At 38.6% G+C, this 14,693-nt stretch overlaps 1 protein-coding gene across 3 annotated transcripts in view; it reads left to right on the plus strand.

Moving 5' to 3' along the window:
- Positions 1 to 14,693, plus strand: part of LOC136833651 (rootletin-like) — a 330,434-nt gene that overhangs the window by 7,784 nt on the left and 307,957 nt on the right. The window contains exon 1 of one of the 3 annotated variants that reach the window (XM_067095796.1): positions 12,071 to 12,940. The exons of the other annotated variants lie outside the window; for them this stretch is intronic. Within the exon in view, the coding sequence (XP_066951897.1) occupies positions 12,929 to 12,940 (12 nt within the window). The 5' untranslated portion in view covers positions 12,071 to 12,928. Of the gene's footprint in view, positions 1 to 12,070; positions 12,941 to 14,693 lie in introns of those variants that run through there. 3 annotated transcript variants of the gene reach the window in all.

Below are 14,693 nucleotides of genomic sequence, written 5' to 3' on the forward strand. Positions count from 1 at the left end.
TATTTTATTTAAGGTTAAAGTTAGCCATGATCGTGTCCGGCAGCGCTATATGTGCCAACAACACAGGCCACCACACTGGGCCGTGGATGAAAGTTTCATGGGCTGTGGCTGAGAGTTTCATGGGCCTTGGCTGAGAGTTTCACACAGCATTATACGCTGTACAGAAAACTCGATTGCGCTGAAGTTCGGCGCATTTTTTATTTGACTTAATTTTAGCTTACCATTAAGTGATCGGCATTCATGTTATTGTTAATTCTTTCTTTCCACATCGCGAGTGAATATGTATTACATAGACTTGTTTTCTATGTGTAGTTGATTCTAATTTATCACTGATAATGGCCTTTTACTGTACCTCCGTTCATATTCTCTTTCTTCCATCTTACTGTCCACCCTCTCCTGACAGTTGTTTCATAGTACAACTGCTTTGAGGTTTCCTCCTGTTACGCCTTTCAAATTTTCTAACTGTCAGGTTTCCTTTCAGTGCTGAATGACCTCGTAGGTGCCAGCGCTTGGCTATTGGCGTAAATTCTAAATTCCAATAATAATAATAATAATAATAATAAAATTTTGATGTTCATTCTTCTGCTAAAATAGGCCAAATCCAGTTCCAATGCCAATAATTGGTATTTTTTTGTTTGTCAGTCACGACAATGATTTCGTCATCGAGGTCTCGTTCATTGCAAAATTCTAACGTCCAGTTCAATGTGGCAACCAGGTTGTGTAATAATAATAAAAACAATAATAGTATAATAATAATAATGACAATGATAATAGTAATAATAAGAACAATTAACTTTTTTGTTTGTCAGTCACGACAATGATTTCGTCATCGAGGTCTCGTTCATTGCTCGTTATTTATCGATCGCAAACGGCGATGCTCCTTACACCTCCAGTGACATTTGGTGCTCCTCCAGGCGAACCTCCAGTCTTCCATCGCTGAGCGTGTGGCAACCTTGACGTTGGTTGCCACCTGTCTGACATTTCGAGTTGTCATGGTTACGGAGAATGCATTTTGGTCCATCTCTGACACTTCGCCTTACACCTCCAGTCTTCACCCCTGACACTTCGAGCCTTACACCTCCTCCAGTGACATTTCGCTCGACATTCACGAGGACAGTGACTCATCTCCCTTCGGGTCTGACACTTCGAGTCCAGTCTGACATTTCGACCCTGACACTTCGAGCCTTACACTCACTATTTCGAGTCTGACACTTCCTTACACCTCCTCCAGTTGACATTTCGAGTCAGACATTTCGAGTCTGACACTTCCAGTCTGACACTTCCATTCTGACATTTCGAGTCTGACATTTCGAGCCTGACACTTCGAGCCTTACACTTCCAGTCTGACATTTCCATTCTGACATTTCGAGTCTGACATTTCGAGTCTGACATTTCGAGTCTGACACTTCCAGTCTGACATTTCGAGTCAGACACTTCCAGTCTGACACTTCCAGTCTGACACCTTCAGTCAGACACTTCGAGTCAGACACTTGATCACCCAGTTTGCCAGGCCACTAAAAAAAATTACATTCTGTAAACCCTTCCCTTGACCTCATTTATGTCTAAGACCTTTTTAGGTCACTATAAAAATATGATCTTAGACATTTTTCTCTTCATTGATGCTTTCTGGGTAATTATGGGAAAATTGTATATTTACACATTAAGGCAGTAGCCACTTTTTATACATTCATCACATTCCATATCTTCGTGATTCAGTTATACATATATCTGCACATATATTTTGTGTGTGTAAGCATCAGATGACACATGGATCTGGCTGTACAGTGTAATCACAGTGTACGTGAACACAAACAAAATTACTCTTGTACAGAACCTAGAGCCGTGATTTACCTTGACAGTATACAGTAACTGAAGGCGGGGTTGGTAATTGGTATGTGGAGGTGGTAACATGCTCTTAGCTCTGAGAAAAGAGTTTGGTAGAGTAGTCAATATAGATGTTAATGAAAAGGAAAAGATGGAGAAATTACACAAGGCATGAAAGCAAGCAGACTTTGTATGTGTATATATATATATATATATATATATATATATATATATATATATATATATATATATATATATATATATATATTTATTTTTTTATATTTACACATGTTTATATATTATATTTACATATGTTTATATTATATATACAATATATATATATATATATATATATATATATATATATATATATATATATATATATATATATATAGATAGATAGATAGATAGATAGATAGATAAATAAATGCTTAAAGGAGAACAAGTGGCTTTCGAAAAAGGCAGGAATAGCACAGATCAGATTTTTGTTTTAGGACATTGGTCAGTAAAGTAAGGGATTTAAATATCCCATTTTCTGGGCTCTTTTTGATTACAAGAAGGCATTTGATAGCATCCACAGACCAGTGACATGGAAGGTCTTGCGTTACTATAGTATTCCCGTTAAATTTGTACAGCAAATTGAGATTATACTTGAACAAAATAAGTACAAAGTTGATGGAGTCTCGCCGAGTGAATTGACAGTAATGGGGTGCCACAGGGGATTCTTATGTCACCTTTGCTGTTTGCATTCTGTTGGAGATTATACGGGAAAAAACAGCTGGAGATGGAAAGGAAGGTTTAGATTAATAGAAGGGGTAAGAATTTTATCGTGAAATATGGAAGGAAAGATGGGATAAATGTATGGCACCATTTCTGAATGGCTGAATGGACCGATTAGTTGACTGGTCGTGTTGTTGTATATCTCTCTCTCTCTCTCTCTCTCTCTCTCTCTCTCTCTCTCTCTCTCTCTCTCTCTCTCTCTCTCTCTCTCTCCTTGTCAGTTATTAGGACAGAAGCCTGAGAAATAATTTTATTTAATGGAAATTTATGTCAGTGTCGTTTAACTAATTGTTACTATTATCAAGATTTCTTCCTGTTCTTTGTCACTTTCTGTCTATGTGCAATGGTAATGCATTATTACAGGTCATCTGTACATATCATTTAGTGCCATTTTATAATCAGAAGGCAGTGCATTGTCATAGGATGTCTGCATAATGATTAGAGGCCTTTTATTGTCAATTTGAGGCAGTACCATCAGTCCTGAGTCTGTCATGTCTGGCCCCGAGATTAATTTCTTTCTCAGGTGTCAGGTGTCCCACTGAAGCGTTTTTGTTTTCTGTAAAATTTCGGAATGTTGGAGTTATCATTTTGTGGTCTGTAACATTTTGGAATTGTCACCTTGGGGTCTATAAAATGTTGGAATTGTCACATTGGGGTCTATAAAATGTTGGAATTGTCACCTCAGGGTCTGTAAAATGTTGGAATTGTCTGGAAATTTGGATCACCTTGGGGTCTGTAAAATGTTGGGATTTGTCACCTTGGGGTCTATAAAATGTTGGAATTGTCACCTTGGGGTCTGTAAAATTTTTGGGATTGTCACCTTGGGGTCTGGAAAATGTTGGAATTGTCACCTTGGGGTCTGGAAAATGTTGGATTTGTCACCTTGGGGTCTATAAAATGTTGGAATTGTCACCTTGGGGTCTGTAAAATTTTTGGGATTGTCACCTTGGGGTCTGGAAAATGTTGGAATTGTCACCTTGGGGTCTGTAAAATTTTTGGGATTGTCACCTTGGGGTCTGGAAAATGTTGGAATTGTCACCTTGGGGTCTGTAAAATGTTGGAATTGTCAGTTTGGGGCCTGAAAAATTGGAATGTTGGAATTGTCACCTTGGGGTCTGTAAAATGTTAGAATGTTGGAATTGTCACCTTGGGGTCTGTAAAATGTTAGAATGTTGGAATTGTCACCTTGGGGTCTGTAAAATGTTGGAATTGTCACCTTGGGGTCTGTAAAATGTTAGAATGTTGGAATGTGTCTGGAAAATGTTGGAATTGTCACCTTCTGTAAAATGTTAGAATGTTGGAATTGTCACCTTGGGGTCTGTAAAATGTTGGAATTGTCACCTTGGGGTCTGTAAAATGTTAGAATGTTGGAATTGTCACCTTGGGGTCTGTAAAATGTTGGGATTGTCACCTTGGGGTCTGTAAAATGTTGGAATGTTGGAATTTTCACCTTAGGGTCAGTGACGCTTAAGATGGTAAGATGTTCAGAGTTGCTGGGTGTATGGGATTGCAGGTCTAATGAAATTAGAAATTCAGTTACAGTGTTGATTTTCTGTCACCTCTTCCTGTTGGTGCCAATCCCCTTCGGCCCCTAGCTCTAACCCCTTCCATTCCTTTTACTGTACCTTCGTTCATATTCGCTTTCTTCCATCTTATTTTCCACCCTCTCCTAACAATTGTTTCACAACGCAAGTGCGAGGTTTTCCTCCTGTTACACCTTTTAAAACCTCTTCTTTACTCAATTTCCCTCCCAGCGCTGAGTGACCTCAGAGATGCCAGCGCTTGGCCTTTTGGTCTAAATATTATATTCCAGTTCAAATGGAGGCCATAGAATAATTCATGTGAGAAGATTGATCCTTGTGGCACTTGATTGATCTTTATTTTATTTATTTTTTTTTTATTTTTTTTTTTTTTGAGATTTCAATCATATAGCAAGTATCAGAATGTTGCATTTTGTTCTTGTTACTTCATGTAAGTGGGGTATGCCTGCTTTGAATTGGGCATGGGCATACAAGAGATGATCTCAATGGGTTTTAAAGTGTGGTGTAGTAATAATTGCCCTGCTAGATGCTGTTAAATTTTGGCTTCTAAGACTAATTGCAAACAAGTATGCCGAGTAGGAATGGAGAGAGAGAGAGAGAGAGAGAGAGAGAGAGAGAGAGAACAAGCAGCACCGGCAGGAAGATAAAATTGTCACATGGTTTCTGGACGTGAAACTAGGAGAGTTTAGTTATATTGTGACATCCAGATCATTAAAATCATTAATGGTATTTGCTAATTTTTTTTTGCCAGCTTATCCACCACTCTGCTTTGTTCTCACGTTTTGCCGAGTACCAAAATGGTTGTAGTCAAGTTCTTAGATATTGACAAAATGGTTTCTGGAGGAAACTTATTAAGAGAGGTTGAAGTTATTTGATATTGAAAAGGCTGATAATTGTAGTCAAGATCTTAATATCATTAAATGAATTTGCTATTTTTTTATGAAGAGAGGTTGCCAGCTTATCCAAATCCACTTAAGTTTTTGTATTGAAAAGGCAATTTTGATCCAAGATATTGGTAAAATGAAAGTAGTTTTGAAGATTGAATTTTTTGATCTTGAAAAGTACAATGAAGAGAAAGGCAATCATTGTGAAGATGAGGTTGAAGTTTTTGATGTCCAAAAGGCAGATTTGTATTGTGCCAGGTTGTCAAGATGGCAGATATTGGTACAATGAATAGAAAGTGAGGGATCTCTGAGGTGTGGTAAAGGTACAGCTTCTGGGAAATCGATTACATCTTATCATGGGCCAAAACTTTCCCTGGAGAGTGCAAGCACCCTGAGCTTTCTGGGACTATGTACAAATAGATGGTTATCACAAAAAGTAGAAGGAAAATAAACTGGGATGAAAAGTGGGAAATGGGTTATTTAACATTGCCAAATGCATGACTACAGAGGAAAATGTATAAAGGACATAACATTCTATTCGGGATAAATTTAAGTGTAAAAATGGCTAGAGAGGGAGACTGGTTGAGGATAAATTTAACTGTAGAAATATAATAGTGGAGAAAGAGGGCTTCAGTCTCAAACTGTATGGGTCAGTTTTAGGAACTAGATAATGGGCAGTTAGTGTTTTAGCCAGTCTGTTACATGTTACTGATTTGTATGGTAAGATTGGACGAATGATAGGTTTATGCTTCCCTGCGCAAAGAGTGAAAAGTAATGAAATATGAACACACTATCCATTTGGCAAAGTCTTATCTTGACCTCACTTGCCCTGTTAGTGCCACAGTGCACCGCACGAGGTGCACTGTACGCATTGCTCAAGGTTCTTTGCAGCGTCCCTTCGGTTCATAGCTGCAGCCCCTTTCATTCCTTTTTATTGTACCGCCGTTCAGATTCTCATTCTTCCATCTTTCCACCCTCTCCTAATATTTGCTTCCAAGTGCAACTGCGAGGTTTCTTCCTGTTAAGCCTTTTAAACCTTTTTACTGTCTTTCCGCTTCAACGCTGGATGACCTCATTGGTACCAGTGCTTGGCCTTTGGCCAAAATTTAATTTTCTATATCTGGCCTTAATTTTATATTCTATATTACGCCGTTTTAAAACTTTTTTGTACCTCACCTGCTAACTCATGTCGCATGTGGATACTGTCGACTGGATTTTTTGTACAGTGGGCTCGGAAAAATAGTTCTCCCTGTTTCTGAGGGGGGATTATACTGTATCTACCTGCCTACCATTCCTATTTCTGACATTTCTCGTCCCCACGGTCGATATTCCTCATGGTCACAGGCATTGGGCTCACCCACCCCCTGCCTACCACTTCCAAGTCCACCTGTTTTATAGCAGGCCAATCCTTTGGGTTTTCTTCGCTAAGCTTGTGGTGAAGTGCACGAGTTTCTACGAAGAAGGATTTTCACATTGGAAACTTCTACTAAGGAGCTTTGAATCTCTAAGAAGGGTTGCGAATGGTTGCGCAGGTGAGTAGCCTTGAAAGTATAGATTTTATAGAAGGTTTTCTGGTGTTTATATATTTGTATTGCCTTGCATGAGACAGTGAGCTTTTCTTACGTTGTGACAGGTCGGGTTTTTCGAAAACGCACGATTTTGTAGATACCGACCCAGTCTACACTGCTATGGTCGTTGGTGCTTTCATTTGAAAAACATAGGTTTTGTGTGTTTTTAGTAATTTATCTATTTATTTGTTTGTTGCATCCATATGCCGGGAGATTTTGCGTCAAAACGACTGGAGAAAACACTCGGACGTTGCGTTATGGAAATGAGATGTCATGGAACTGATATCGATCGTAGATTGGGGCGACTGTGGTTGACATATCGGTAGTCGGAAAGCGACCATGAATTACTTACTGTTCTGTTGTTGACCCCCGTAGCTGCAACCTCATTCGTTCCTTTTACTGTACCTCCTTTCATATTCTTGTTCTTTCATCTTACTTTCAACCCTCCCCAACAACTGATTCATAGTGCAACTGCTTTGAGGTTTTCCTCCTGTTACACCTTTCAAACTTTTTACTGCCAATTTCCGTTTCAGCGCTGAATGACCTCATTGATCCCAGTGTTTGGCCTTTGGCCTAAATTCTATATTCAATTCAGTTCAGTTCTGTTGTTGACTTCTAACCTTTAACGACCCATTATTTACTAACGTTCTTGCTATTACTATCAACGAGTTTCAATTGAAGTTATGTTTGCTATCTGCGAATATCGCCTGGCAACTTAATCCCCGATGGACGCGGGATGTTGCGTAAGAACGTGATGATTGCGTATCTCCGTGATATTATCTAATTTAATGCACTGGCTCTCAACCCTATAATTTAGGTAAATGTTATGAGTAGGGTTCCTCTGGTGACGTCTGGGTCTTCGCTGCAGGCAAACTCGTAGCTCGATGTACACGAAGGGGAATGCGTACATACATACACAGTATACATACATACATAAAGGGACTTATCACATACGTTTGGATCATACATTTACAAGAATGAATGACGTCACATAACATCGATGAAAAATTTAAGTATATCTTAGTTTAACATACATGTTTAACAGCTCTCCTAGGACTTAGAATTAGACTTATTTTACGTGGCTAGAACCAACTGGTTACCTGGGGACTTGTTAGTAATCTGAACCACATTATGACGAGAAACGAATTTCTATCACCAGAAATAAATTTAATTCTTCATTGAAGAATGAACAGTGACGTCACCCCCCCCCAATGAAGCACTAACAATCGATGAAACCTCGTGTATTAACAGTTAGCCATTAGTCAAATGCACAGTGCAGTGTCAGGTGTGGTTGAGTGCTTGCAGGTGAGATTGACATTGTGGGCCCATGATATCCAGTGTGTTTTATGATTGTTGTGGTCCGTAGGGGGCTAGCGCCGTCTGTGCACCTCATGCGGTGCACTGTAGGCAGTACTTGAGGTTCTTTGCAGCGTCCCTTCGGCCCCTGGCTGCAACCCTTTTCATTACTTTTACTGCACCTCCGTTCAAAATATCTTTCTTCGTACTTTCCACTCTGTCCGAACAGTTGTTTCATAGTGCAACTGCGAGGTTTTCCTCCTGTTACACCTTGCAAACCTTCTTGCTGTCAATTTCAGTTTCAGCGCTGAATGACCTCATAGGTGCCAGCGCTTGGCCTTTGGCCTAAATTCTGTATTCCATTCCATTTCCACAAGATGAGTCGTTTTTGATGGCTGTCAGTGATTGGTGACGATTTATTGGCCTACATTTCTGCCTGAAGAATGTTTGTTTGAATAGACCCAACCTCCAAAAAGTTAAAGGTCTGATGTGTAGAATTGGAATAAATTTTGAGTTTTGATAAAATTGTTTCCAGCCTTTCATGTGAACTGGTTTTCTACATTTGATTTTGAGTGGCATTGGAAAAGGTACACTTGTTGTCAAATGAAGTTCTAAAGATACAATTCACTGACGAACTCTGCTAGGCCCGCGTTCGAGTCTCCGGCCGGCCAATGAAGAATTAGACCCATACAGAAAATGGGAAAAAAAGCACGTTAAAACGAAGAAGAAGAAGATTTCTGGTGATAGAAATTCATTTCTCGCTATAATGTGGTTCGGATTCCACAATAAGCTGTAAAATAAGTCTAATCCTTCGGGCCAGCCCTAGGAGAGCTGTTAATCAGCTCAGTGGTCTGGTTAAACTAAGGTATACTTATACTTATGGAGAGGGAGAGAGAGAGGCTGTGTGTGTGTGTGTGTGGGTGTGTAACGGAAGAATGCTGCGGCATCTTCAAATGTCAGTTACTATTACGAATGGTCTGCTATCGATTGGGATGTAGATTTAATAAATTATGCGTTGCAAGGCGAGCATATTCCTTGTTGCTTGGGTGAGGTTGGTTAGTACTGAGGTACCACTGCTACTACTATAACTATTTTCGTAAATAGTATTGGTAATAGAAATAGTATCATTACTTAGATATTAATGAAGATGGTATAATTTTTCAATGGCCGTAGGCGGGCAGCGTTAGTGCCATCATTGCATCTCACGCGGTGCACTGTAGGCATTTTTGAGAGCATTTGCAGCGTCCCTTCGGCCCCTAGCTGCAACCCCTTTCATTCGTTTTACTGTACCTGCGTTCATATTCCCTTTCTTCCATCTTGCTATCCACCTTCCCCTAACAGTTGTTTCTTAGCGCAACTGCGAGGTGTATCTACACCTTTCAAACCTTTCTATTCTCAGTTTCAGCGCTGAATGACCTCATAGGTGCCAGCGCTTGGGATTTGGCCTAGATTCTTTATATTCCATTCCATTATAGTAGTCAGTGCGCGATGCTGAATTCGCTTTGTGTCGTGTTTTCGAAACACCGGTTGGTAGTTTCCTTTTTTTTTTTTTTTTATTAGTCCTCTTCTCGAAACTGTTTTTATTGTTTTTTGTGTGTTTTTTTTTCACCAAAACTGATTAAGCAAATTAATTAGTTTGACTAAAACTGGTAGTTCATGACTGAACTCAACTCCCAAATATCTCTCTCTCTCTCTCTCTCTCTCTCTCTCTCTCTCTCTCTCTCGTTTTATCGTACACAAACAATATACATATATATTTATATGTAATATATAAATATATAAATATACATATATATATATATATATATAATATATATATATATATATATATATATTATATAATATATATATATTATATATAGCCTATATGTATATATATGAACTATATATACATATATATAATTATACTATTTAATAAGTAATTTATATTATATTTATATATATATATATATATATATATATGTATATATATATATATATATATATATATATATATATATATATATATATATATATATATATATATATATATATATATATATATATATATATATATATATATATATATATATATATATTATATATTAGATTTACGAGTCGAACAACATTTTGTAAAAGTGAATGTGTCATCACACGTAATATATTTCCTAAAAATCCGTAAAAAAAAAAAATCGTATTTAATCCACGCCCAAGTGGTAGTTTTGGATTCATTATTAAAGAATCGGAGGTTTCGTGTTTGTTTTAGAGAGATGGTTCTCAGCCAGGGGAATTTCAGAGTTTCAGTGGGGTGGAATTGTGACCAAGGATTTTTAACGTATGCATATTTTTTGGAATGCACCTTTTGAGGCAGACAATTTTGGAAAGGGTGCATGGAAAAAGTTTGAGAATCACTGCTTTAGAGGAAGTGTTCGATATAGAGATGGTAAGGAGTTATAGTTAAACGTATGACATTTTTGCTTGTAGGGGATGTTTCGAAGAGGGTTTTTGGCTAGTTTATGGGTAAATAAATAAGGTTTTAGTTCTTTTGCAGTTTTATATATATATATATATATATATATATATATATATATATATATATATTTATATATATGTATATATTTATATATATACACATATGCATATATATACATATGTTTATATATATTATATATATATCTTGTATATATACATACATACATACATTTGTACATACATACATACATACATACATACATCCATCATATACATACATATACATTTGTCTGTATAATATAAATAGATACATAGATATATAAATATGTATGTATGTATATATTGTATTTAAATACATACATATATATACAGTATATATACATATGTGTATATATATTTATATATGTATATTGTTTTTGTGTACGTGCATAAAACGAGAGAGAGAGAGAGAGAGAGAGAGAGAGAGAGAGAGAGAGAGAGAGAGAGAGAGAGAGAGAGTCAGGCGTAGAAGTCATGAACTACCAGTTTCTATCAAACTTAACTAATCTGCTTTATCGTTTTTGCAACACCAGAAATAGAAAAAGAGAGAGAGAAACGAATACAGAGAGAGAGGAAAAAAGCACCCGAAAATGGTGCTCTGTTACTTCTATAGAGTTCAGGTAAGAATCAGGGTGATTGTAAGAGTTTGGGGTTGGGGGGGAAGGGCGGGGTTAGGGTTACCAGAACCCGCACGTGTGTACCTGTAATGGGACCTCACAGTTGCCAAAAATTCAATTGTTCACACTTTCGTTTCCGTCTAGATTTCCTGAAGAGAAGACTGCTGACTTTCCCAAGAGCGAGCTGACAATACAAGTAATTACGAATTATTTTCTAGCGAGTTTTTATTTTTATTTTTACCTGGATAAGTGATTTTTGTTGACGGGCCACCTGTCTCTTTCGCCGTACTACAGAGGTATATTGATGGCAACGGATGGTAATTGGGCGCGCGTTCGCGCGCGCCAGACTCTCCTCCTCCCGCGTTGTATGACTTGTATCCCACGTGCTTAGTCTGTCTGCGTGCACGCTCACGAAGCGCGTGAGTTTCCGGGGGTGACAGGTGTTTTGTGTGTGCGAGAGTGAGTGTGCGAACGAGGAAGCCTTTGCCTTTTAGTGCTTGTCTGTAATCAGCTGTTTTTTGTTTACATCGCCTAATCAGCTGTTTTTTGTTTACATCGCCTAAGCATCACCAGATCTCGTCGGATTGTGTCTCGTGTCTCTCTCTCGTCTCCTTAGCAACCTTTCGACGCACGCTTGCATTACGCCGTCTGCTGTAAATACTGCTGGCTATTTTATCTGCGTTACAGTTTTGAAAAGAGAATTTTCTTGAGTATTTATTCAGTATTACGACGTTTTGATAGATAGTTATTTCGTCTGTACTGGAAACCTGCTGTATATATTGATGGATTGATCGGAGATCGACTTGGTTATTCAGTTCGCCATCGATCCGTGTCTCTTCGCGATCGACATTTGGGGCTACGTGATGCTCGGAGAACTTGCTTGCTTCTCTCTCTCTCTCTCTCTCTGTCTGTCTGTGTCTGTCTGGCCTTCTCTTTCTCTCTCCTGTCTCGTCGAATAACAACAAAATCGTGTAACCAGCTGCTGTGATACCAAGTTGCCCACAACACGTATTCGTCGCATTTGACGTCAATTGTACTCACGAACACAAACACTCTCTTATACTTTGGAGGACAGAACACGACACAAATCAGGTGATCAGTATTAGATCAACGACTCCATTTGAAAGGGAAAGTTAACAGAAAAGAGAGTGTCTTGTTTCCCCCGTTAACCCACACACACACACACCCTCATTAACTTCCTGTGTTTGAATGTAACAGCTTTACCTGTGGCGAGACTTGTGTCGGCAATATTGCCTTGCAGTGAAAGTTGCAAGTGTTAATTGCAAGCCGGTAATACCTGGGAGCGAAGAAGAAGAAGCAGCATCGGTTGAATGTACGAGAAAAGTTAAATTCTGTGTCGCCTTTTGATAAGATTTACTTTGAAAGTCATCTAGTGGTTCTGTGTCCTATCCAAGTTCATTCGTCGTAGACAAGATCAGTGTCTTATATCATTGCTGATAAATGATTAAAGATAGAGCGTAGTGTTCCTTCTTGCTTTGGAAATCATAACGGATCTTAATTTCGCGGCTGATAATCAAAACACCAAAATAAAAATCTGCCAAATTTGATTCGCTCAGAAATAAACTGTGAACAGCCTTGACCCGAACCAGACCGATACCAGTGTTTTGTGTGACATAATAAAAGGTCTTAATTTCGCGACTGATAATCAAAACACCAAAATAAAAACCTACCAATTCGACTCGCTCAGAAACCAACTTTGAACAGCCTTGACCCGAACCAGACCGATACCTGTACTTTGTATGAGAAGCTCGTTTGCCAGCGGAATTTAGTTACATTCCCATTTAAGGACATTAAATGGGAATAGTGACGCCAGAGGTACTCTCATGACGGAGACTGAACCCAAAAATCATTGCTTCTGAAATAGCAGCAGAAGCCAATTAGATTCTTTTGGGAAGTTCGAGTGCAAAATGATGTCCCAGGTAAGTCTTTATATTTGTTTACTAATATTTTTGTAATGGTGGCTATATGATTTTAGAGCAGTGAAATTAAGTTAATGTCGCCAATAATTTTAGTTGTTTCCGAGTTTGCCAACCCGCCATATTGTCCTGAACAGAATTCATCATGAGCACTTTTGAACCCCGCGGGGGGCGTTGAGCCATCGGTGCACCTCACGCCGTAAACTGTAGGCATTACTTCAGGTTACTTGCAGTATCCCTTTACTTCATTCTTTTTACTCTACCTCCGTTCATATTCCCTTTCTTCCACCTTACTTTCCTTATCCTTAGCCCTCTCCTTACAATTGTTTCATGGTACAACTGCGAGGTTTTCCTCTTGTTACACCTTTAAAACCTTTTCTTGTCAATTTCCGTTTCAGCGCTGAATGACCTCATAGGTCTTAGTTCATGGCCTTTGACCTAAATGTTATGTTCTTTATTTAATATAAGGCTAAATTTCAAATATCTGTTAAGTCTAATGAACCTGGTTGTTTAAGTAATGTTTATTTTCTCCAGTTTAAATATAGAATCATCAAAATATCTTTTGATATCTTAATTTGGAGCTGTAATTGGCGTAAGAAATAGCGTCTTGGCTAGTGCCGTCAGTGCACCTCACGTGGTGCACTGTAGGCATTACTTGAGGGTCTTTGCAGCGTGCCTTCGGCCCCTAGCTGCAATCTCTTTCATTTCTTTTACTGTACCTCCTTTCATATTCTCCTTCCATCTGACTTTCCACCCTCTCTAACAATTGATTCATAATGCAACAGCGAGGTTTTCCTCCTGTTACACCTTTCAAACTTTTTACTGTCAATTTCTGTTTCAGCACTGAATGACCTCATAGGTTCCACGAGCGCTTGGCCATTGGCCTAAATTGTATATTCTGTATATTCTCCTTTATCCAAGCGAACAGCGGGAGACCGCAGGGATGGGTAATCCAGTACCTTTATCAAGCTCATGTAGTCAAGGAAGAAGATTCAAGAGACAAAACGCAAAGTAGTTAAAAAGAAAAATATAATTAGTGAGGTAATTATTAATTATTTAAATAATTATTGGTAATTACTGAATGTTAAAATAATTATTAAGAGTTGTTAATTATCAAAAGAAAACTTATGTATAGCCTGTTTATTTAAGTAGTTTTCTATGCTAGTAACTGTTCCTCCGTTGGGAATAGTGCCGTCAGTGCACCTCATGCGGTGCACTGTAGGCATTACTCAAGGTTCTTTGCAGTGTCCCTTCAGCTGCAACCCCTTTCATTCCTTTTACGGTACCTCCGTTCATATTCTCTTTATTCCATCTCATTTTCCACCCTCCCTAACAGTTGTTTCATGGTGCAACTGCGAGGTTTTCCTCTGTTACGCCTTTCAAACATCTCTACTCCCAGTTTCCCTTTCAGCGCTGATTGACCTCATAGGTGCCAGCGCTAGGCCTTAGGCCTAAATTCTGTATTCCATTCCATTCCATTCCTTGGCCTGATTAAGGAACAGAATCTCCATTGGTTAAAAATGTGTCTTGAATTAGGTCAAGGTTAGTAAGATAAGGCCACGTGTTAGGGTCCTGAGGAATAATGTAAGGCCACGTGTTGGATTCCCGAAGAAAGCACACCACTTGCCGGAACAACCTAATTATCAACCTACTCATCTATCCCTATGCTTTAGTAATGGGACCACTCCAACATTCGTCCCTTCCCAAAGCACGATACTGTCATTTAGATAACTGTGAGCATGCCAAGCTCCTGCTG

The sequence above is a fragment of the Macrobrachium rosenbergii genome, chromosome 52 (assembly GCF_040412425.1).
Source record: "Macrobrachium rosenbergii isolate ZJJX-2024 chromosome 52, ASM4041242v1, whole genome shotgun sequence".
Classification (NCBI taxonomy): Eukaryota; Metazoa; Arthropoda; class Malacostraca; order Decapoda; family Palaemonidae; genus Macrobrachium; species Macrobrachium rosenbergii.